General features: G+C 37.6%; 4 protein-coding genes, 2 long non-coding RNA genes and 1 pseudogene across 9 annotated transcripts; 5 read left to right on the top strand and 2 right to left on the bottom strand.

Moving 5' to 3' along the window:
• Positions 1 to 247: 247 nt before the first annotated feature.
• LOC104745522 (NAC domain-containing protein 21/22-like) lies at positions 248 to 2,188 on the bottom strand (annotated as a pseudogene). The gene is made up of 3 exons (XR_015582714.1): positions 1,959 to 2,188; positions 1,254 to 1,528; positions 248 to 745 (listed from the first exon to the last, which is right to left on the bottom strand). The product of XR_015582714.1 is annotated as an NAC domain-containing protein 21/22-like (transcript).
• Positions 1,851 to 2,467, top strand: LOC147926296 (uncharacterized). The gene is made up of 2 exons (XR_015582715.1): positions 1,851 to 2,096; positions 2,210 to 2,467. It is a non-coding gene; the product is annotated as an uncharacterized LOC147926296 (long non-coding RNA).
• A 2,424-nt stretch (positions 2,468 to 4,891) lies between these two features.
• On the top strand, positions 4,892 to 6,473 carry LOC104745521 (uncharacterized). Its single transcript, XM_010466781.2, has one exon. The coding sequence runs from the start codon at positions 4,994 to 4,996 to the stop codon at positions 6,185 to 6,187; it is 1,194 nt and encodes a 397-aa protein (XP_010465083.2). The 5' UTR covers positions 4,892 to 4,993; the 3' UTR covers positions 6,188 to 6,473.
• A 3,290-nt stretch (positions 6,474 to 9,763) lies between these two features.
• Positions 9,764 to 10,662, top strand: LOC109129074 (uncharacterized). The gene is made up of 2 exons (XR_002035382.2): positions 9,764 to 9,981; positions 10,394 to 10,662. It is a non-coding gene; the product is annotated as an uncharacterized LOC109129074 (long non-coding RNA).
• A 54-nt stretch (positions 10,663 to 10,716) lies between these two features.
• LOC109129071 (SEED MATURATION PROTEIN 1-like) lies at positions 10,717 to 11,066 on the bottom strand. The gene has a single exon (XM_019236661.2). It carries the CDS (start codon positions 11,064 to 11,066, stop codon positions 10,809 to 10,811), a length of 258 nt encoding a protein of 85 aa, XP_019092206.1. The 3' UTR covers positions 10,717 to 10,808.
• Positions 11,067 to 11,426: 360 nt separating this feature from the next.
• On the top strand, positions 11,427 to 15,168 carry LOC104745520 (protein NARROW LEAF 1). Of its 3 annotated transcripts, XM_010466778.2 has the most exons (8): positions 11,427 to 11,990; positions 12,072 to 12,218; positions 12,662 to 12,802; positions 12,955 to 13,354; positions 13,442 to 13,591; positions 13,678 to 13,918; positions 14,000 to 14,500; positions 14,584 to 15,168. In XM_010466778.2, exons 4-8 carry the CDS (start codon positions 12,956 to 12,958, stop codon positions 14,979 to 14,981), a joined length of 1,689 nt encoding a protein of 562 aa, XP_010465080.1. In that variant the 5' UTR covers positions 11,427 to 11,990; positions 12,072 to 12,218; positions 12,662 to 12,802; position 12,955; the 3' UTR covers positions 14,982 to 15,168. The 3 variants fall into 3 exon arrangements, with proteins under 3 accessions (XP_010465080.1, XP_010465081.1, XP_087345505.1); XM_010466779.2 differs by lacking the exon at positions 11,427 to 11,990 and having other exon boundaries at positions 12,080 to 12,218; positions 12,889 to 13,354; XM_087489379.1 differs by lacking the exons at positions 11,427 to 11,990; positions 12,072 to 12,218 and having other exon boundaries at positions 12,516 to 12,802.
• On the top strand, positions 11,564 to 12,121 carry LOC104745519 (auxin-responsive protein SAUR78). The gene is made up of 2 exons (XM_010466777.3): positions 11,564 to 11,990; positions 12,072 to 12,121. The coding sequence occupies exon 1, from the start codon at positions 11,564 to 11,566 to the stop codon at positions 11,981 to 11,983; it is 420 nt and encodes a 139-aa protein (XP_010465079.2). The 3' UTR covers positions 11,984 to 11,990; positions 12,072 to 12,121.
• Positions 15,169 to 21,796: the final 6,628 nt, after the last annotated feature.

Here is a 21,796-nt window from a genome sequence, read left to right as displayed (position 1 = left end):
AACGGTACGAAGATGCATAGCCTCAACAGTAACCGCGATGAACAACTCTTATTAACTTTACACATTTCAAATCATAACGTACAAGGTTATTAAAGATAATTATAACGTAAAATTTCATTAATTTTTTCTCTTGTGTTCTATAAGATTTTTTAAGATTGGATTACTAATATTAACAGCAATGTCTTTCGATGACTTCTCTTTTTAGCTATGTTCATTTTATTCGTATATATATGTCAATGTGTGTGTACTATGAATGATCCATAAATCATAATGGTATAAAAGTTTACACAAGAGGGGTGAATAAATGTTTCTAATCATGAATATGATATGATTCTTGTACATAGTTATACAGATTCTCGTAAGCCTAAACCACATAATTAGTAATTCCATGTGTGGCTTGTGATGGGGCTCAATTGGCTCTCCGAGCTTCCTTCTCCGTAACTCTGCGATTTTCAACATTTTTAGGGAGCTGACTTAAATAGGCTCGGAGAACCAGTTGATCCGAGGAAGCATTATACAACGGGTTGGAGCTCTTGGAGATTAAACCCGATTGGTTGGTTTGGTTTTGTGATACATTGGAGAAGCAGGGTACGTTCTGATTGCTGATGATGTTGTGATGATCAAAAATGATGTAAGAGTCCATCAATGCAGAATTTCTTTCATGAGATAAGCAGCTTCTTGTGTTGCCGTCACTTTCAGTTATGCTGCTGTTCTTGTGGAAAACTCTACACAATACCCACTCTTCCTGTTTTAATTTGTCCCAACAAAGCAAATTTGTCAAAATTATGGTTAAGAGCAGATATGTGTGCCAAGTCAAAGATATATCATCTTAGATTAGCTACAAATAAATCTTTTTTAGAATCGTCAGCAAAAACCCTTAATAAACATTTAACATTCAGGTTGAATGTGAAACAAAGATACAAAGATAAAAGTCAAAACCTTTGCCTTAAGTCATGGGATAATATGATTGTGACATCTCTCTGGCCGTTTCCTTAATTCATGCTTAAATTTGTTATTGTTATTTATATCCAAAATCACATACTATACGATAAAAATTGAACCTCCGAGTGTATATCATGATCACATGAGCCTCACAACATCTAAGAAAGAGTATATAATTTATGAGCAAAAATATAATTGATGTAGTATATATACTACGTAGCTCGGTTTCACTACAAATGATAATTTTGATTATCCAAAACGTTATTTAAAATTTCTGAAACAAGAAAGAGACTAAAAGGAGGGAATAATACCTTAAGAGAATTAGGAGGGTGATGAAGAAGTGAACCTTGGAGCCGAAACTCGTGCATGACCCAGTCGGTTTTACGACCTTTAGGGGCTCGACCTTGGTAAAACACAAGTGTCTTTCTCATACCAACAATGCTACCATTTCTTTGGATTACTCTATCTTTCCCGGTTGCTTTCCAATAACCGATGGCCGTAGCCCGGTTTGTTCTTTGGCCCGTTGCGTATTTCCGATCTTTTTGGCTGTAAAAATACCATTCTTTCCTTCCCACTCTCGCCGTTTCTGAAAATGACCTTCTTTTTATGTACTATCGAACTTAAATATTGATAACAAGTCAGGCCTTGAATGTTATTTTCTGTTAGTGGCGTTGAATTTTTTGAAATAGTATAAAGTGAATTCTCTTTTTCTTATAATGACATATTCAATAATAACCAAATGATTTCTATCCGCATCATATCTTAAACCAAACCAGGTTCCTAATTACCAAGCATCCAGTAGGCATCCAACACGTCTGCATGATTAGGATGATTTGGTTTTTTATGGACAAGTGGTGATCATCTTGTACTCTATTATATAGAAGAAACAATCGAATGGTTTAATCTACATGAGTGATGAGTCATAAGATATTTGTAGACACATATAACAACATTCTGGATCATTTAATTTGAATCCACGAGTAAAAGAGATAGATGAACCACACAAAAGTACTTACGAGGAATATTCCAAGGCTCGCACTTGTTGAGATCGACGTCGATCAAGACAACTGGTTGATAGAGGCTGCGAACGGTTCTTCTCATTAAGTAGTCGCAAACGAGCTCGTCGTCTCTCGGATGGAATCTAAACCCAGGAGGTAAGTTGGCCTCAACCATACTTATACTGCCCTTCTTCTCTTCTTTATTCTCCATTTCCATATATCTGAAAATTTGCTTAGCTATAATAGTGTTTTTTATCATCTGATGATAGAGAGAGGGAGATGTAGAGGAATTCAGGACTCAGGAGTTTTGAGCACAAGAGGAAAGAGGAGCGGTGGTATAAATAATTAGCTAACAAGCAATAAAGTCAACTTCAATATACGCTGTAATCCTCCATGTAACTCTATACTGTTAACATAATTTTTCTTTTTCTAACCACTATTTTGTATTAAATGCCAAAATAAAATGATATGTCCCAAAATGATGTAGCTTTCAGTTTGATTTTTCTTCTAAGGCTAAAAATTCATTATATCTTCCGATCAAGTTTTGAAAGATTTCACACCGAAAATATAGGAAAAATATTTTTTAGCTGAAAAAATATACACCCATTCGGCCATTCAAAGGCCATATTTTATGCTCAATCTTATATGATATGAGAAGTATTTTTCTAACTTTTACTCACATTGTGATATTTGGCATTCTTTTTTAGTGACAACTGTCATTCTTTATTTTTATTTTATTTTTTAAAAACAAATTTATATCATTTTCAATTCCAAATAATTATTCTTTTCTAATCAATGTTGGTACAATTGACATATATTTTTAAATCCACTTTTATATCTTAAGTTCTTTTGTCAAACAAAATTAGATATATATATATATGATACAAAATCTAATATTCTATAACATTTACTAATAAATAACTAATATTTGATACATCTACTTTACACAATTTTCCTACATTTTATTTAATTTTTTTTTCATCCTTTAAAGTGAAAAACACACACTATTTTATAATAATAAAAATATCATAATAAAAACCATATCTTGGATGAGAAATAAAATAGTTTAAATACATAATTATGATTATGTCTTTATGTAATTTTATAAACCTTAATACACGTTTTAAAACCATATAATATTTTCTTCCATTAATTAAGTAGGCTATAAAATTAGTCAGTTCCACTAAAATTCTATTAAATTATGATAAATTACATAATTTTTTATTAAATAATAAATAATAAAAACGAATTAAGTAACATAAATAAAATTTTCAAATAGTAAAAATGATACTATAACTTTGTATTAGTAATAATGTTATTATTCAAATTTTGACCCAAAAATGATCAATTCCAAAATTTAGAATGGGTTAATGAGTGTTAGAATGGAAGTAAGATTTTAATACATGATGGAGTAAAAAAATTATGTAATTGTATTTATAAAATTCTAAAAAAAAAGAAATTGAACAGCCCTAACGAAAGAGGATGGTGAAGGTGGAACCTATATATCGTCGGGTCGATTGCTGGATGACGTTCCTCACCGCGATTTCTCGGCAATCTTGGAGATTCACCATTGTTACCAAACCCTAATTGCTTGTGCGATAAATTTTTCTTATTTTACAAAACAACCCTCAACTTTGTTTCGCTTAGTGATTCTCTCCCGTAAACTTTTTTTTACCAGCAAAAGTTGTATTTATAATATGGATGAAACAGCCATCGTACCGAAGTAATATAATATGGATGTAACCTTCCCTTTTCCTCCTTCAAGTTTACAGATTTTCTTGTTTGTAATATAGTATCGAGATTTTTTTTTGTTTTTGGCTGTGTGAAAATAAAAGAGACACAGTGTACTGTAAATCAACAGGCCATATTAATTCCATGGTTGTTTTTGGCATCTTTAATTCCATAGCTGTTTTTGTTCTGAGCATTGAATATTAAAATGATGTACGATATGATTCGTGTTGCCACAAAAACAGTAAATATTTGTCTGAACAAGCAAAAGTACACAGAAGTAATATCGAGTCGGACCATTTATAGTTTTACGACTAAAGTCACGTTTCGTTATGGGCCAAAACTTTACGACATTGAGTTATCTGGTGCTGTCATTTGTAATTAAGTTGAGGTGAATCGGTAAATCTATGGAAGCGATGAACCTATCGTGCCAACTTAATTATGGGAGATAAAACAAAAATTATAATCTTTGACTTGCCTAAATTTCAATCCATGCTTTTCATTTTATTCTGAAGGAAAGACAAAAATAATAATCCATTTCGTTTTCGTTTAATGTACCTTTTTGAATGAAATTTGTCTATTCTATTGGATTGGATGTAACATAAATCTTTTGGAGAATGTGGGTGTGACCGTGTGAGTGTGAGGTACAACAGTCCATACAAAATGCTCCAATATGTTAGACACAGATATTAACTTGTAAAATTGGAAATTCCGAAGTATAATTGACAAAATATTCATCATTCCATCTAAAAAAATCCATAGAAACAGAGTCTCGAGTCTATAAGTTACAATAATTTTATTTGATATTTTTAAAAATAATAAAAATTCCTTACCAGATGTAACATATTTTAAACGCGCGTGTACTTATGAATAGACTCGATTGTACTGTACGTGGTATTCGAATTGACCATACATATACCAATGGACTGATCAAGTAGTATATGTTTCTCATATATACGAGGAAAAATCTAAAATGAATCGAATATTTCCCTAAATTTTCATCTTGAAAGAGTTCAGTATCTTTGCAAAATATCTAACATTCAATATCGTTTCCATACAAGGATGAAATAATATAACCAAACAATTTGTTTTGTTTGGTTAAATTCAAACCCGACCCGAATCTTTACCCAAAAGCGAGTGAATGAAGTTATAAAAAACACGTGTCTGTGTTTAGACGTGAGAATCTAAAGCTGAGCTGTATAAATTGCTTGTCTCTGTCATTGCCACTTCTCTACAAACCCTAAAGAGAAGAGACCGCCAAAAAAATAAAAAAATAAAACTATTTTTTCTTTCTCTCTCTCTGTCTCTCTCGATATCGACGGTAAATGGCGTCGGGTTGCGTTAAAAATGTTGGTACTTCGGCGAGTCACTCTTGGACGAGTTCCTCCAAAATGTCATTGACCCGTGAATCTCAACCGTTGGATCCGCAGATGGAAGATCTTGCGGACGACTTTGAGTTTCTTCTCGAAGATCCCGTCACAATGCTGTCCGCCGACGAGCTTTTCTCCGACGGGAAGCTAGTCCCGCTTAAGTTTTCCGGCGTGACTAATTCGGAAGAGAAGCCTATGGCTATAATAACAACGTCGGCGGTTAACACAACTGTGAAACCATGCCGAAGAATAGAGATGGAGATCTCAACCGGAGTCGCTGATCCTTATCTCTTCTCTCCAAGAGCTCCTCGTTGCACTGTGAGATGGCGTGAGCTTCTAGGTCTTAAGAGACTCGCTAAAACGCAAGAAGAAGCGTCAGCTTCGTCTTCATCGTCACGTTTGTCTTCTTCTTCTCCAAACCCGAAAACGGCATCGTTTAGACATTTTCTCAACCGAGGTTCCAAATCCACCGCTCAACCACCGTCTCCTCCGCCGTTAGGAAAAGACTCAGACGTCTTGGAGTCATCGTCAACGTCGATCTCCTCCTCACGTCTCTCACTCTCGTCGTCTTCTTCCTCCGGTCACGAGCTCGACGACCTTCCAAGACTATCTCTAGATCTTGACAACAACAAACCCGGAACACCAAACCCCTTCGCTCGGTCACGTGCCCACCACCACCACCACTTACGTAACCCGAACCAACCGAGGAAGCCAAGACGTCACACACAGGCTGATGAATCGACAGAGAGTAGTATCGAGTCAAGGGGAATGACTGTAACGGCTGATAGTCCAAGACTCAATGCTTCAGGGAAGATCGTGTTTCATGGACTAGAGAGAAGCTCAAGTAGTCCCGGTAACTTCACCGGAGGACCAAGGATGAAGCTTCACCATGGCATGCCGAGATCTCACTCTGCTAATGTCAGAATCACTCCTGTTCTCAATGTTCCTGTCTCTTCTCTCCGTAGCGGACCTAAGTCAGGTCTCTTCTTCGGCCAGCTTTTCGCTTCTTCTTCTTCTTCTTCTTCTTCTTCTTCTTCTTCCTCGTCATCGTCTTCGTATTCGTCGTCTGGAAACAGAGCACAGTTACAGAGCATCAACACGAAGAACCGTACAAATCGAACCAGACTTGAACCGACCAGTGAACTGTAAGAACCGAACCGAATTCTAATTGTACCGGCTTTATTAGTTTTGTTATTGGGGCTGTTTCGTTAGATGAGATTATATTTGGGGTCAGAATGTAAATAAGGTGAAGTATTTGAATTTTTTTTTGTTTTGATGTTGAGGCTCTTCTACGTAGAGCGGGTTGTTCGATACCCAAAGTGAGTCAGTCACATTAATTACTGTAGCGAGAGTGAGAAGTGCTTCCCATGTTCAGAGATCGATTCCGAAAGATATTAACCACATGCTTAGATAATATAAACAAGTTTTTGACTCATTAGCACAGTGTACTTTATCATCAAATTAATTTTGTATTTACACTTTAGAGAGCGACAGCTTTTGTTTCTCTTTTGCTATATACTATAGTTTTTTACACAATTAATAAGTAATGATTTTGCATGTTAATAGAGAGACACAATCCAAAATGCAAATCCTCTCCGTATCGGCTTACTGGCTTAGTTAGTTCATCTACTACACCGGTTTAATTATTTTAATCAGTGTCAACTTAATTAGTGTAATAATTTAAGGATAAAGAGACAGCTTTTTCTTGTTGGCTCAGATTAAGAATTACTAGAGATCTCTATTTATAAATCGTGTAGATATGTGACTTCAAGCTTTGATTGGATAATAATAGTAATAACTGAATTTGTTTATGAAGTATGAAGAAAAGAAAACAACATTGTATTTCTGGTTAAAGTTATGAAATCATAAAATTTAAACCAAAAAGAAGAAACCAAAATTAAAAACAAACTGAAGGGTAAAATGGTGAATGATTTAAAGCGTGAAGAAAGATGTCAGTAATTTTCTCGAGTAAAATGAATTTGGCTCCAATAATTTATCTTTTCAAAATATTTTACGTACATGCATAAATAAATAGAAAGACTACATCACAAATAAAAGTTGCTGGTCGTTCTCGAACACTGTGTTTTCAATCCCGTCCGTTGGATTATTCCTTCGTCCTCACCTCAATTTAGTGACCACAATAATATAAATCCATTTACAGTTAGACACACACATCACATAAAAGAACAAGTTTATGTTTATCATTTGTTGGCTAAACTAATACATCGACAACAAGTTATATTTCTCAAACTTTTTTTTAACCTACGATATGTTTACAGAGTGGTTGGCTTTTTTTTACATCTTATAAAGAGTTTTTTTGCACAACTATGTAAACATTTTCTAAATAACCTCATATTTATATGACTTATAAGTTGTGTTTGATATATAAGTTTTTAGAGTTGTTTTGTTTGATGCACCATTCAGTGTCAGTATTTCAAAAAATAAATACTCATATAAATTTGTGTCAAGTTTTGTTATTGGTTGGTGACAAACTAACCATATAACAAGTCTAGTAGTAATTACTTAATATGTAGAAATGTTTTTAGAAAGATTTTGATTCAAACTTTCAACCGAGATTGTAAACATAAAAGATAATGATAAAAGATTACATAGCTAAAGCATGAAATTTGCTGTATCCCTTTATTATTTTGTTAAGTTCTTGATTTAATTTTCAGTATGCTATAAAACAAAACAGAGTCCAAAAACAAAATCTGCGATGGTCTTTTTGACCGGTCTCGAATTTATGAGGACCCATCGTCCTCTTGCCAATTATTTGGATTTGGGACGTACAACATATAAAAACAGTGTTAGACACTGATTACTACATTTTTCTTTTTTCAATCACTGAACCACATATTTAAATTAAATTTTTTTTCGTTAAAGTTTTTCAACCACATATTACTACAATTTACTCACGAATTTCAAGGGATGTTTTCTCTAACGAGTCGCCTTCAATCCAAATGGTGTAGAATAATTGAATTGGCTAGATATTTATGCTTTAACGAGTTAAAAAGTAACACACTAACACTGATCGATTTTATAGATTTTTTTATAGTTTACTTACATAAATATATTGTTGTTATGTATTATAAACTTGTAAACATAAAACAAATATAAAATTAGAACTAATGAATCATCTATACAACTTAATAAAGCCTAAAAAAACCCGACAGAAGTAGGAATTTTTTTTCTTCTATATACATATATATATATATATATATGTGCTGTAACTAAACCTATTTCATATGGGGTTCTTGTAGGCTTGTAGCATTTTTGGGATTACTCGATCAATAAGACATTCTAGCAGAACATGTAGATTTTAAATCAACTAGAACAAATATACTAGCTGATTCATTTGAATCCTGAGACAAATGTGTAAAAAGGAAAAAAAAAATAGTGGTAAAAAACACTTTTGAAAAATAAATAATATATTTAACAAATTAAAAGTAAAATAATATAACTTATAAGGATAGAAAAGTTAGAGTAAGAGGTGGGGAAAATGAAGAAGAGAACGTGATGCTTCCCAGTCTTGCGCCCTCTGATAGATTCTCTATCTCTTATTTGATTCTCATGATGCTTTTATTCATATGTCTCTTTGTTCTTTCTATATATATTTCCACATTCATATTTATTGTTTATACCGGGATAACGAGCCACGACAAGTGGCCTTAGCAGGAAAGGCCGACAAGAAAGGAGGAATTAGTTAGGAATAGATAACCGAGTTTAGTACGTCAAATGGACATTATTAACATGTCATAAGTCTTCACATTTCATAGGACAAAATAATCCACAGATAAAACTAATTTGAAAAACCCTATAAACCTACGTCTTGTTGTTTATGCTAGGCAGGCTTGTTCAGTCATGAAACTTTTAACTCTCGGATTTTGTTGCATGTGTGAGTTAATAATATAAGAAGGCATATAATAAGAACAATGAATTCGATTGTAGAAAAGAATCGACAATAGTGTATATGTATATGTAATGTATAAATATATAAATCACAATTATGCAAACAGAATTGAAAATGTTATGTTACACATTAATAATGCTCGTGACGACAAACACCCACTCTATACAAATTGATACAATGCACGTCCTTATCCTAAATTCCTAATTTGGCAACAATTGCTATAGTGTAGATAGTGTGATAAAAGACACAGCTAGGATGCTATAATGCAGAAAATGGTAATAATACCATTGCAATAAATCATGTTGGTGGTAGTCCCTCTCGTTTGACCATATTATATATGTGTTTATGAGCATGGAACATCTCTCTCACTCTATCTCCTCTCTCTTCTCTCTTCTATAGTTGAATTGGCATTAAGTGAAGGTGAATGTGAATGGAACAAGGGGACATACATATTGGCTGCAGAAAAAAGAGAGGGCAGCTTGAGCTGTGTTCTTAGCTGTTCGTTACAGTGAACCAAATGCGACATAAGTATAATTTAATAGTGTACTATTTTACTTACTTTTATAAAAAAAAGAGCACAGAAAGCAGCAAACATACAAAAATCAAGTATGAATTTATGTACATACTATATGTGCGATTGCAATGGGCAACAATAATGAGGACATATATGAGTTTGCATCACTGTTAAAGTCAAAATTGGAAGTATGTGTTGATGGGTAAGAAGAAGAAGCAGCACTTTTGTTTTCTATTGTCTTATTCTCTCTCACAATCTCGCTGTACTATATACATCATCTATGTACTTTTTCTTCTTCTTTGTTCTTTTTCTTTAATCTCCTTTACTAACAACTTAATCCAATAATCTCAAGTCCGTTACATGGGCCTTAAGTTTTTAGGCCCATTAAAAAAATATCACGGCCTTATCAAATTTTGAGTAAGTGGGGAAACCCTAGCTATATATTTGGGAGACTCTTCTCTTCCGTAAAGTGGAGAGAAAGACGGCGAACGAAACGACGATTGCAAGATGAGAGCCAAGGTTTGATCATTTCCTCTGTGATGTTTCTTAGATTCTTCGATTTACAGATTGTTTATTTGTATGATATTGCTGCTCTATAGATCTCATTGTCATTTTTTTACTCTCTATTGAATTGGTTCTTTTACATATTTAGAGCAAATCTAACTTCCTACGTTATTGAATTGGTTACTGAGTTGTTAGACGCAAAAGTAGGTTTGAAATAAATTGGTAATCTCTGGTTTTTGCTTTGCTTATCGATTCCAATGCGATCTACTTAGATGAGTGATGATTTTGTTCCATAATATCAACTTGGTTATGTTATTGTTCATACAAGTTTGTAGAAGCTTTTGATCATTATTAGGAATTCTTAGTCTTGATGATACTGTCATTGCTTGTGGTGTATTAATTTGTTATTGAACATTATCTTGGACAGTGGAAGAAGAAGCGTATGAGGAGACTAAAGAGGAAGCGCCGAAAGATGAGACAGCGATCTAAGTAGTTCAATCAAGGGACTTGTCTCTAAATCTATCTCTATTATGTAATCCTACCTTTATCTAGTTTCTTGACTTTGAAGCAGCAGTTTATCGAATCAGTATTTTGAACCTTTTGTGATCTTTTGCTTTTAAGCTTTTGAACTATCTCAGTCCCTGTATTTCATAACTTGGTTCATTCCTTTATATTCTAGATGCAGTGCTGGCTAAACATAGTTTTGTTTCTGAGCAATTTGACAAGTTTGTTTGAGGTTAGAGATTCAACTTTAAGAACATGCTTAAGTCTGTTTTTATTTAGAGAACATCATATGTCTAAAGATCTCGAACATAACAAACCCATATAACTACACTGTTGGTTCAACGGCGACTATCATCTGTTCGTGTTCCGGGGACATCTTTGACGTCACGTTGCATCTGTGTTTGGCCGCCAGAGACTGACTGGCCTTTGCCCTGTTCGATCCTTTGAGCACTTGAGAACAGCTCTACAGGCTCGGACTCTGCAATCTTGCCTCCCTCTAATGGTGTCCCGTGTTTGTAGCTTACACGAATTGGTTCATCTTCCGATAGCTTTGCTTGAGCCGTTGCGTACTCTATATCGTCCTTGTTCTTTGCCATTTTTAGATTTTTAGGTATCACGAGTGGGACACATGAGACGAGATGTCGTATATAAAAGGAGACAGGTTCGACGTGTCCCTTTCCGGAGTTTCGTGCTGGCTTTTATATCTTGTTCTTCGTTTCTCTTTGCTTGACACGTTCTCTCTAAATTGCAATGCCAACACATGCAATTTCTTTGTGTGCAAGTATATAATTTGGTGGATAAGATGAAAACCGTACAGAAATAATAATGATAATGATACTATTTTGGTTGTACATGTACCTGAACGAGAAAAGTAATCTTCAAGCTTATGACTTAAGTGAAAAAAAATTAGTCACAAACCCTCATTATAAATTAAATGGTTAAGAATTGAGAGACGTAGCACCTAACCTTCTCTCGCTCCTCTTTTAATACTCTTTTCTCTCTTTGTGAGTATGTTTCAAGTATCTTCTTGAAACAGCAAAATAAAAAGAGAGATTGAGAGAGGGAGAGATAAAGGAGAGCTCTAATAGATACAATGATGAAGAGGATGAGGTTGATGATGATGCTAAGGAGATGCAAGAGCGTGTCCACACAATTTGGACGTTCATTTTCTTACACAAGTCTCAGATCCCAATCGGCCAGGAGAGATAACCAAGACCATCTCCATGACGTCGACCAAGGCCCTACACCGTCCTTGTACCAGACAGTGTTGGTTGGACGTACGAAGAAACCTTACTTGATCAGTAAGCAACACCTGAATCACCCTCTGCTCAACGCCCTCGTAGAGAAGCAACAGAGATACGAAGAAGACGATAATGAAGATGGAAGTTGTATAATCACTGTGAAATGTGAGGTCGTTTTGTTCGACCATCTTCTGTGGATGCTCGAAAACGGAGACCAGAGTCACATATTGGAGTCTCTAGATGACTTTGCCCATCTCTATCTCTCACCTTGATTTGGAGGTTTCCACTTGCTTATCGTTTTTCCGTATTAAAACTTTAAATCCTTGTTCTTTTCCCTTGAAATGTAAAGATTACCAACAGGTGACAGGTTAGTGACTTCTGTTGGTGAAATAACAAGACATCTTACCAAAGTGTGTTGTTTATACGTTTTTTGCTGTGCGTCACATTTCCAAAATCCAAATTATGGCACATACTCGTCGTACAAACAAATTAAACCATTACTTTGTGGTAAGTTTCGTCAAAACAATAAAGATTTTGATAACGAACCTGTCTATTCTTAATTACTCGAAGATTTGTTTTCTTGGGTTACACTTACATGTTTTAGAAGTGCAAAGAAATCAGCAAATATACACAATGGCCCAAAATGAGGTTCAAAGCTAATGAAACATAAAGTTGCCATAAACAAAGATGTCTAAATCAGAACCAGAAAATCTTTAAGGTTTCTGACATGAAAGCACTAACCCATAATTAAATCACATCCAAAACAAAAGTGCTTTATTTTTAAGTTCCTACAAAGAAAAAGTTGCAAACTTTCGAAAACTTTACCCATAAAGATAGAAGTTTTGATTTTTTTTTTTTTTTTTTTTTTTTTTTTTTTTTTTTAATTTTAAGCTTAAAAAAATAGAAAAGCTCTTAACTTTACTCTGTTCATGTGCCATTGAACTAAACAGAGGAACACTTATGGCCGCGGTTCGTTTACTGCTTCAACTACGATTTCCGCAGTTGCAGAGACATCATCGCACATCCTTCGAAACCGAGTTTTGGGTATTGAGTAACTTATCGTGAGAATTCAAGAAACCATATTTTCTCCGGTTAGTATGTGGTAGTCTTAGTGTTCGTCTCTCGGATCAATTTTTTTGGAATTAGTCTTCCTTAGTTTCTCTGATTACTTGTGTAGATGTGATTACCCATTAACCCGAATATAAAATAGGCGTGATTTTTTTGTGATTACTCCGGTGTTTAGAATGCATCAGTATGGGTCAACCGGTCAACACTGCGAGTTCACGGCGGCGTCTTACTTCTCTTGGCCGACGTCAAGCAGGCTGAGCAACGCTGCGGAGGAAAGAGCTAACTATTTCTCAAACTTGCAGAAGGAGGAGGATGATGATGATGATGATGATGAGGTTTCTCCTTTACCAGCCTCTACAGAGCCTAAAGGGCCACGAGCCACCACTTTGCTCGAGCTCATGACTATTAGAGCCTTCCACAGTAAGATCTTGCGTTGTTACAGTCTTGGAACTGCTATAGGGTTTAGGATCCGGAGAGGGGTTCTTACTGATATCCCGGCGATTATTGTGTTTGTGTCTCGGAAAGTGCATAAGCAATGGCTTAGCCCTCTTCAGTGTCTTCCTACTGCTCTTGAGGTACAACATTGAATTTCAAAAGTTTTGTTGGTATTGGAATGGAAGTTGTGTGGTTTGTGAATTTGTGACTTTTGGGGTTTGAATCAGGGAGCAGGAGGGATATGGTGTGATGTGGATGTGGTGGAGTTTTCTTATTTTGGAGAACCTGATCATCAGCCCACTCCTAAACAGACATTTACCACTGACATTGTTGATCATCTCCAAGGGTCTGATCCTTTCATTGGATCAGGCTCTCAGGTATAATCACTCATTGTAATCTGGTGTTGTGGAAACGATTGAAAAGTCCATAACTTTGTGATTGTCTTGCTGCTAACCTCAATCAGGTGGCAAGCCAAGAGACTTGTGGGACTTTGGGGGCAATAGTGAGGAGTCAGACCGGAGGTAGACAAGTTGGATTTGTGACTAACCGCCATGTTGCTGTTAACTTAGACTACCCGAGCCAGAAGATGTTTCATCCTCTCCCTCCAGCCCTCGGCCCTGGTGTCTACCTTGGAGCAGTCGAGAGAGCTACTTCCTTCATCACTGACGATCTCTGGTTTGGCATTTTTGCTGGCACCAATCCAGGTTTAGAAACATCATAGTTTTTTGAGTTTTAGCATCAAAGAAGCAGCAACTTCCTCGCAATAACTTTACCTTATTTTGCAGAGACGTTTGTGAGAGCAGACGGTGCATTCATCCCCTTTGCAGACGACTATGACTTGTCACGAGTAACGACATCTGTCAAAGGTGGAGTTGGAGAGATTGGAGAAGTGAAAGCCATAGAGCTGCAGTCTCCAGTTGGCAGTTTAGTGGGTAAACAGGTGGTGAAAGTCGGGAGAAGCTCTGGCTTGACTACAGGAACAGTGCTGGCTTACGCACTGGAGTACAATGATGAGAAAGGAGTCTGCTTCCTCACTGATTTTCTTGTTGTTGGGGAGAACCATCGCAGTCCGTTTGATCTTGAGGGAGACAGTGGAAGTCTCATAGTGATGAAAGGAGAGGAGATTGCAAGGCCCATTGGGATCATATGGGGAGGCACTGGAAGCCGTGGGAGGCTGAAACTGAAGGTGGGGGAGTGTCCAGAGAGCTGGACCACTGGTGTAGATCTGGGCAGGCTTCTTACACATCTACAGCTTGATCTCATCACCACTGATGAAGGGTTAAAGGGTAATGATTCCTTGATCCTTTTCTTTTACTTTTTCAAGGACTTGAGCATGTAAAAGAACCGAATTGTTGTTGTATTTGTTCAGCGGCTGTGCGGGAACAACGAGCAGCCTCAACAACGGGGATGAGCTCAATGGTTTCAGACTCATCACCTCCGTATGTGAATCTCAAGAAAGAGAAGAGAAGCCCAGAAGAGAAGTTAGAGGCATCATTAGGACCTCTTCAAGTCCAACATATTGATCTTGAAGAGAGAATGGAAACAAAAGGAGGTACTCCTAGTGTGGAACACCAGTTCATGCCGACCTTCAGTGGTCAATGTTCCGCTTCTGCTTGGCCTGAGGCTGTTAGGGAGGATATTGTTGTCAGCCTTACGAATGGTGGTGGCTGCGATGGGGATTTATGTGTTGGACTGCGTTTAGGGGACGATGGAGCTAAACGCAGACGCACTCAAGTGACCATGGAAAGAATGAGACCCGCCGAATAGATTAAAAAGAAAAGGCTAACCAACTTTGAAGATTGGTCCTCCTCTCTCTTCCCACAACATCCGTTGGAGATTTAGATTGGATATGTTGTCAATATACCCCCTTTGTGTTGTCTACTTCATGTAATGCAACCGAACAACGAGGCACCATTGATTAACGAAAAATTGCAGTTTGTGTTTTCTAAACAAATTGCTATCTTCCACAGCTTAGTAAAGATCATAATCCAAGATTTTTTTTGTTTTACAATTTTTGTTATTGTATCAGTCAATTTATTTTCCCCAAAAACACATGTAGCAATTAAATCTTTAAGTAGCTCAAAAGTTCAAAGCGTACTAAGGGGTTTAAGAGAGGTTTTTAGATCGGATTGTGATCTAAGACTAGAGAAACCTTGTAGACTACGAAAACAATACAAGCGAATACATGAAAGGAACAAGAAAATTGATACAGAACCGTACGTGTGGGTGGCACGTGAGAAGAAATCAAATAAAAGTGGCTTATCTCAAGCGCTACACGTGGAGGGTCGAGATTATGCGGCTATGAGGCCGTTGAGAGAAACATTAAAACTGTGTGATTGTTTCATTTTCATTTTTTCATCGTTGAATCTTATCAGAAAATTTGTAAAACTCTCTAAAAAGATACTTGCTGGGTTTCTCCCATTTTGGGAGCTGGCTTATTGATTCAGTGTTTCATGAATACTCAATCAATTGTTATTTGATTCTACTGGTTTGTTGTGCGATTGTGGATTTGTTTGTATCAAAGGTATCAGAGCAAAGACGATTCTCGGATCAAGATGGTGGGTACTAGATCTCAAGCTGGTGATGCGATGAAGGCAGAAACGGTGGTTCCGGAGACGGAGGATGATTTGTTGGAAGAGAGAATGTCGAGGTTGGAAGCTAGGGTTGACGAACAGCATCAGGAGACTCTACAACGTTTTACGGAGCTGTACGAGCTGCTGAGGCGTGTGACAACTCAACCAGCGTTGGATGCGTCGGTCAAGGGGAAATCGGTACAGATCTCGCCGGAGGTTTCTCCGAAAGCGAAACCAGAAGGATCGGTGTTTTCTCCAACCGTAGCTGAAGGATCTGGGCTCAGGGAAGCGAGGAGAGATGTTCGATCTGAACATGTAAGAAATGAGGCTCAGTATTACTATGGTGGGGTTACTAGGTTGGGAAAAATCGACTTTCCTCGTTTTGATGGATCGCGGATTAAAGAATGGTTGTTTAAGGCTGAGGAATTTTTTGGAATTGATTTCACTCCGAATGATATGAAAGTGAAAACAGCTGCAATTCATTTTGATGGACACGCAGCGGCTTGGCATCACTCGTTCATACAAACTGGGATTGGATTGGAAGTTTTATATGATTGGAGGAGTTATGTGATGTTGTTAAAGGAACAGTTTGAAGATGTTTGTGATGATCTGATGGCTGAGCTCAAGCAACTACAAGAAACTGATGGAATTGTGGATTATCACCAAAAGTTCACTCTGATTAAGATAAGGCTGAATCTATCAGAAGCATATTTGGTGAGCGTGTTTTTAGCAGGATTACGGTTGGACACACAGATGCACGTGAGGATGTTCCAGCCAATGACGGTGCGCCATTGCTTCTTGTTAGGCAGGTTGTACGAAAAGGCACACCCAAAGAAGCCTCCTCATACAGCTTGGTCTCCTAAACAGAGCATGGTTAGCAAAGGTAGTAGCGAAATGGAAGTTAAAGCTGATCAGGGAGGAAGAACTCGTTCAAAGCACAGGGGAATCCAGCTAAAAAGCTATCTCAACAAGAAATGAGTGAAAGGAGAGCTAAAGACCTTTGTTATTTCTGTGATGAGAAGTATACCCCAGAACATTACTTAGTCCATAAAAAGACTCAGTTATTTCGCATGGATGTCGAGGAAGAATTTGAAGATGCGTTGGAGGAGTTGGGAGAAGAAGATGAAACCAATATGCCACGTATTTCAGTCAATGCAGTTTCAGGTATTTCGGACTACAAAACCATGAGGGTGAAAGGAACTTGTGAGAAGAAGATCATTTTTATGTTGGTGGATTCAGGTTCGACTCACAATTTTGTGGATCCGCGAGTAGCAGCACGGTTGGGGTGTGTGGTAGAATCTGCTGGTCTCACTCGAGTGTCTGTGGCTGATGGTAGGAAACTGAGAGTGGAGGGAACGGTCAAGAACTTCAAGTGGAAGCTCAACTCAACTCAGTTTCAATCAGATGTCTTGCTTATACCACTTCAGGGAATTGATATGGTGCTTGGGATTCAATGGCTAGAGACGTTGGGCATCATTAACTGGGATTTCTTGAATTTGGAGATGAGGTTCAAGTACAACAAGCAACGGGTGTTACTGAATGGCATCAAAAAGGGGTCAGTTCGAGACGTCAAGGCACAAAAATTGAAGAAGTTGCAGGAGGAACAGGCCCAATTCGCGATGGTTTGTGTGCAAGAAACCAAGGCAGGAGAAGAGCTTACTGCTTGTACACTTAGTGCTATGTCTTGCGACACTAAAGAAGAGACAATTGTGGGGGACATTGTCCATGAGTTTCCAGATGTGTTTGCTGAGCCAACTGAACTGCCCCCGTTCAGGGATAGTCATGATCACAGAATCAAGTTGATGGAAGGTTCTAATCCAGTTAACCAACGACCATATTGTTATGCGTTACATCAGAAGAATGAGATTGACAAAATTGTGGAAGAGATGTTAACTGGTGGCACCATTCAGATCAGTTCAAGCCCATATGCTTCACCTGTGGTTTTGGTTAAGAAGAAGGATGGGACGTGGCGTCTATGTGTTGACTACAGAGAGCTCAACGGTATGACGGTGAAGGATAGATTTCCGATCCCTCTCATTGAGGACCTCATGGATGAGCTTGGTGGATCTACGGTGTATTCCAAGATCGACTTACATGCGGGTTATCATCAAGTGCGTATGACACCATCAGACATTCATAAGACAGCGTTCAAAACTCATAGTGGACACTATGAGTATTTGGTGATGCCTTTTGGCCTCACAAACGCACCCGCTACTTTTCAGAGCTTGATGAACTCGGTATTCAAGGCATTTCTGAGGAAATTTGTCCTTGTTTTCTTTGATGATATTCTAATTTACAGTTCATCCATTGAAGAACATATGAAGCATCTCCAGAGTGTTTTTGAAGTTATGAGGTCACACAAATTGTTTGCTAAGATGAGCAAATGTGCTTTTGCGGTGACTAGGGTGGAGTATCTTGGTCATTTCATTAGCAAGGAAGGTATTGCTACTGACCCAGCGAAGATACAAGCAGTAATGGATTGGCCTACGCCTAGTACTGTGAAGCAAGTGCGAGGTTTTTTGGGGCTTGCGGGTTATTATCGGAGGTTTATCAGGGGTTTCGGTGTTATTGCGGCTCCATTGCATGCTTTAACAAAACATGATGCATTTGACTGGAATGAAAAGGCACAGTGTGCATTTCAGGATCTTAAGGTTGCGTTGTGTCAAGCTCCGGTTCTGGCATTACCCTTATTTGATAAGCCGTTTGTGGTGGAGACTGATGCATGTGGTCAGGGAATTGGCGCCGTGCTTATGCAGGATGGTCATCCATTGGCGTTTATAAGTAGACAACTGAAAGGGAGGCAGCTTCATCTCTCAATCTACGAAAAAGAGCTTTTGGCGGTCATATTTGCAGTCCGGAAATGGCGACATTACCTGTTATCAAAGCATTTTGTTATCAAGACTGACCAGCGAAGCTTGAAGTATCTGTTAGAGCAGCGGTTAAACACACCAATTCAGCAGCAATGGCTTCCCAAGTTATTAGAGTTTGATTATGAGATCCAATACAGACAAGGTAAGGAGAACATTGTTGCGGATGCCTTGTCTCGCGTGGAGGGGTCAGAAGTGTTGAATATGGCAATGTCGACTGTAGAATGTGATTTAATGCGAGACATTCAAGCAGGATATGCTGTAGATAAAGATATTCAGGACATTATCAAGTTGTTGGAGCAGAAACCAGATTCAAAGAAGCATTACTCATGGAGTCAGAACATACTGAGACGTAAAAATAAGATTGTGATTCCAGCTGTTGTGTCTTTGAAGAAGACGATACTGGAGTGGCTACATTGTTCCGGAGTTGGTGGTCATTCAGGTCGAGAGGTGACTCATCAGCGAGTAAAGGGGTTGTTCTATTGGCGAGGATGGTGAAGGACATCCAAGCTTTCATTCGGGGCTGTGTTGTTTGTCAACAGTGTAAAAGTGATAATGCAGCTTCTCCCGGACTGCTTCAACCTTTACCCATTCCGGAGGTTATTTGGAGTGATGTGTCAATGGACTTCATTGACGGTTTGCCGGATTCAGCTGGCAAGACGGTTATTATGGTGGTAGTCGACCGTTTGAGCAAAGCTGCCCATTTTATTGCATTGTCACACCCATATAGTGCTTTGTCAGTTGCTCAGGCTTATTTGGATAACGTTTTCAAACTTCATGGTTGCCCAACATCGATTGTGAGTGATAGGGATGCGGTATTCACCAGTGAGTTTTGGAAAGAGTTTTTCACGTTGCAGGGTGTTTCCTTGAAGATGTCAAGTGCTTATCATCCTCAAAGCGATGGCCAGACTGAAGTGGTCAACAGGTGTCTCGAGAATTACTTGCGTTGTATGTGTCATGCTCATCCGCATTTGTGGTGTAAGTGGCTGGCTTTGGCTGAGTATTGGTATAATACCAATTACCATACTTCTACCACTATGACACCATTTGAAGCGGTGTATGGTCGAGCACCCCCTGTTCATCTTCCGTATCTTCCTGGTGAAAGTAAAGTAGCTGTGGTTGCTCGTTCGTTGCAAGAGAGGGAAAACATGTTGCAGTTTCTGAAGTTCCATTTGCTCCGAGCCCAGCACAGGATGAAACAATTTGCTGATCAGCACCGTACGGAGAGGGTGTTTGCGATTGGAGATTATGTGTATGTTAAATTGCAGCCTTATCGTCAGAAGTCAGTGGTCTCTAGGGCGAATCAGAAGCTCTCCCCTAGGTATTATGGTCCCTATAAGATTCTTGACAAGGTTGGAGCTGTGGCTTACAAGCTGGAACTGCCATCCTCTTCTTTCGTCCATCCGGTCTTTCATGTTTCACAGTTGCGTGTTCTTGTTGGTAATGTTCATACGTCTACTTAGTTACCAACCGTAATGCCGGAGGTGTTTGTTAAGGAACCTGAGTTGATTGTGGAACGCAAGATGGTGAACCGCCAAGGACGAGCAGCTACTAAGGTTTTGGTGAAGTGGGTTGGGGAACCATTGGAGGAGGCTACTTGGGAGTTTTTGTTTGACCTTCAGAAGAAGTTTCCGGAGTTTGGTGTTTGAAACCTTGAGGTCAAGGTTCTGTTAGGAGGGGAAGTTGTGATACAGAACCGTACGTGTGGGTGGCACGTGAGAAGAAATCAAATAAATCAAATAAAAGTGGCTTATCTCAAGCGCTACACGTGGAGGGTCGAGATTATGCGGCTATGAGGCCGTTGAGAGAAACATTAAAACTGTGTGATTGTTTCATTTTCATTTTTTCATCGTTGAATCTTATCAGAAAATTTGTAAAACTCTCTAAAAAGATACTTGCTGGGTTTCTCCCATTTTGGGAGCTGGCTTATTGATTCAGTGTTTCATGAATACTCAATCAATTGTTATTTGATTCTACTGGTTTGTTGTGCGATTGTGGATTTGTTTGTATCAAAAATCTGTAAAGTTGAAGGAGGAAAGGGAAGGTTACATCGATCCTCATCAATGTCGAATCTCGCAAGGGATTTTTCGTATGGTCGACGCGTTAGTTAATAAGGTCGACGACCACTTGGTGTGTAGTGTGGTTTTGATGATCGTATAAACTTTAAAAACGGAAAATTTTTTTTAAAAAAAATTGATGATTTGTATTATATTGTCAACAAATTACAAACTTAAAAATATACTGGCTAGTGAAAAAGTAGGTTATTATAACATATTAGACAAAAAAAAAAAAAAACAAATTTGATGATTTGTATTATATTATCAACAAATTTCAAACTTAAGATACTTGAAAAAGTCGGTAGTTACAACATATTAAAAAAAAATAATAATAATAATAAATAAGGTCGAGCAACAAAAAAAAAAATAAATAAAGGTCGGTTAATACAATCTTTGTCAAAACAATTCGCTGTTTCATCCATATTATAAATACAACATTTGCTGGTTAAAAAAAGTTTATAGGAGAGAATCACTAAAGCAAAAAAAAAGCTGAGGTTTTTTTTGTAAAATAAGAAAAAGTTATCACGCAAGCAATTAGGATTTGGTAACAATAGCGAATCTCCAAGATTGCCGAGAAATCGCGGTGAGGCACGTCATCCAGCGATCGACCCGACGATTTCTGACGGCCGGCGAAGTCCTCAGTATATATAGATTCCACCTTCGCCATCCTCTTCTGTTATCAGGAAACGACGGTGAGCGTCCTGGGCCTCTTCCGAGGGAAGAAGGGCTGTTCTTTTTTGATGCATGTCTCTACAAAGACGAGTACGTATGGGACTCGGTGCAAGGTTTGTTCAATTTTTTTTATGTTTAGAATTTTATAAATACAATTACATAAATTATTATTTTTTATTCCACCATGCATTAAAATCTTACTTCCATTCTAAAACTCATTAACCCATTCTAAATTTTAGAATTGATAATTTTTGGGTTAAAATTTGAATAATAACATTATTACTAATACAAAGTCATAGTATTATTTTTACTATTTGAAAAATTTATTTATGTTTAATTCGTTTTTATTTAATAAAAAATTATGTAATTTATCATAATTTAATGTGATTTTAGTGGAACTGACTAACTTTATA

Source organism: Camelina sativa, chromosome 15 (genome assembly GCF_030686135.1).
Source record: "Camelina sativa cultivar CO46 ecotype springtype chromosome 15, ASM3068613v1".
Classification (NCBI taxonomy): Eukaryota; Viridiplantae; Streptophyta; class Magnoliopsida; order Brassicales; family Brassicaceae; genus Camelina; species Camelina sativa.
Note: the sequence above shows the minus strand (reverse complement) of the source record. Positions and strands in the feature narration are given on the sequence as shown.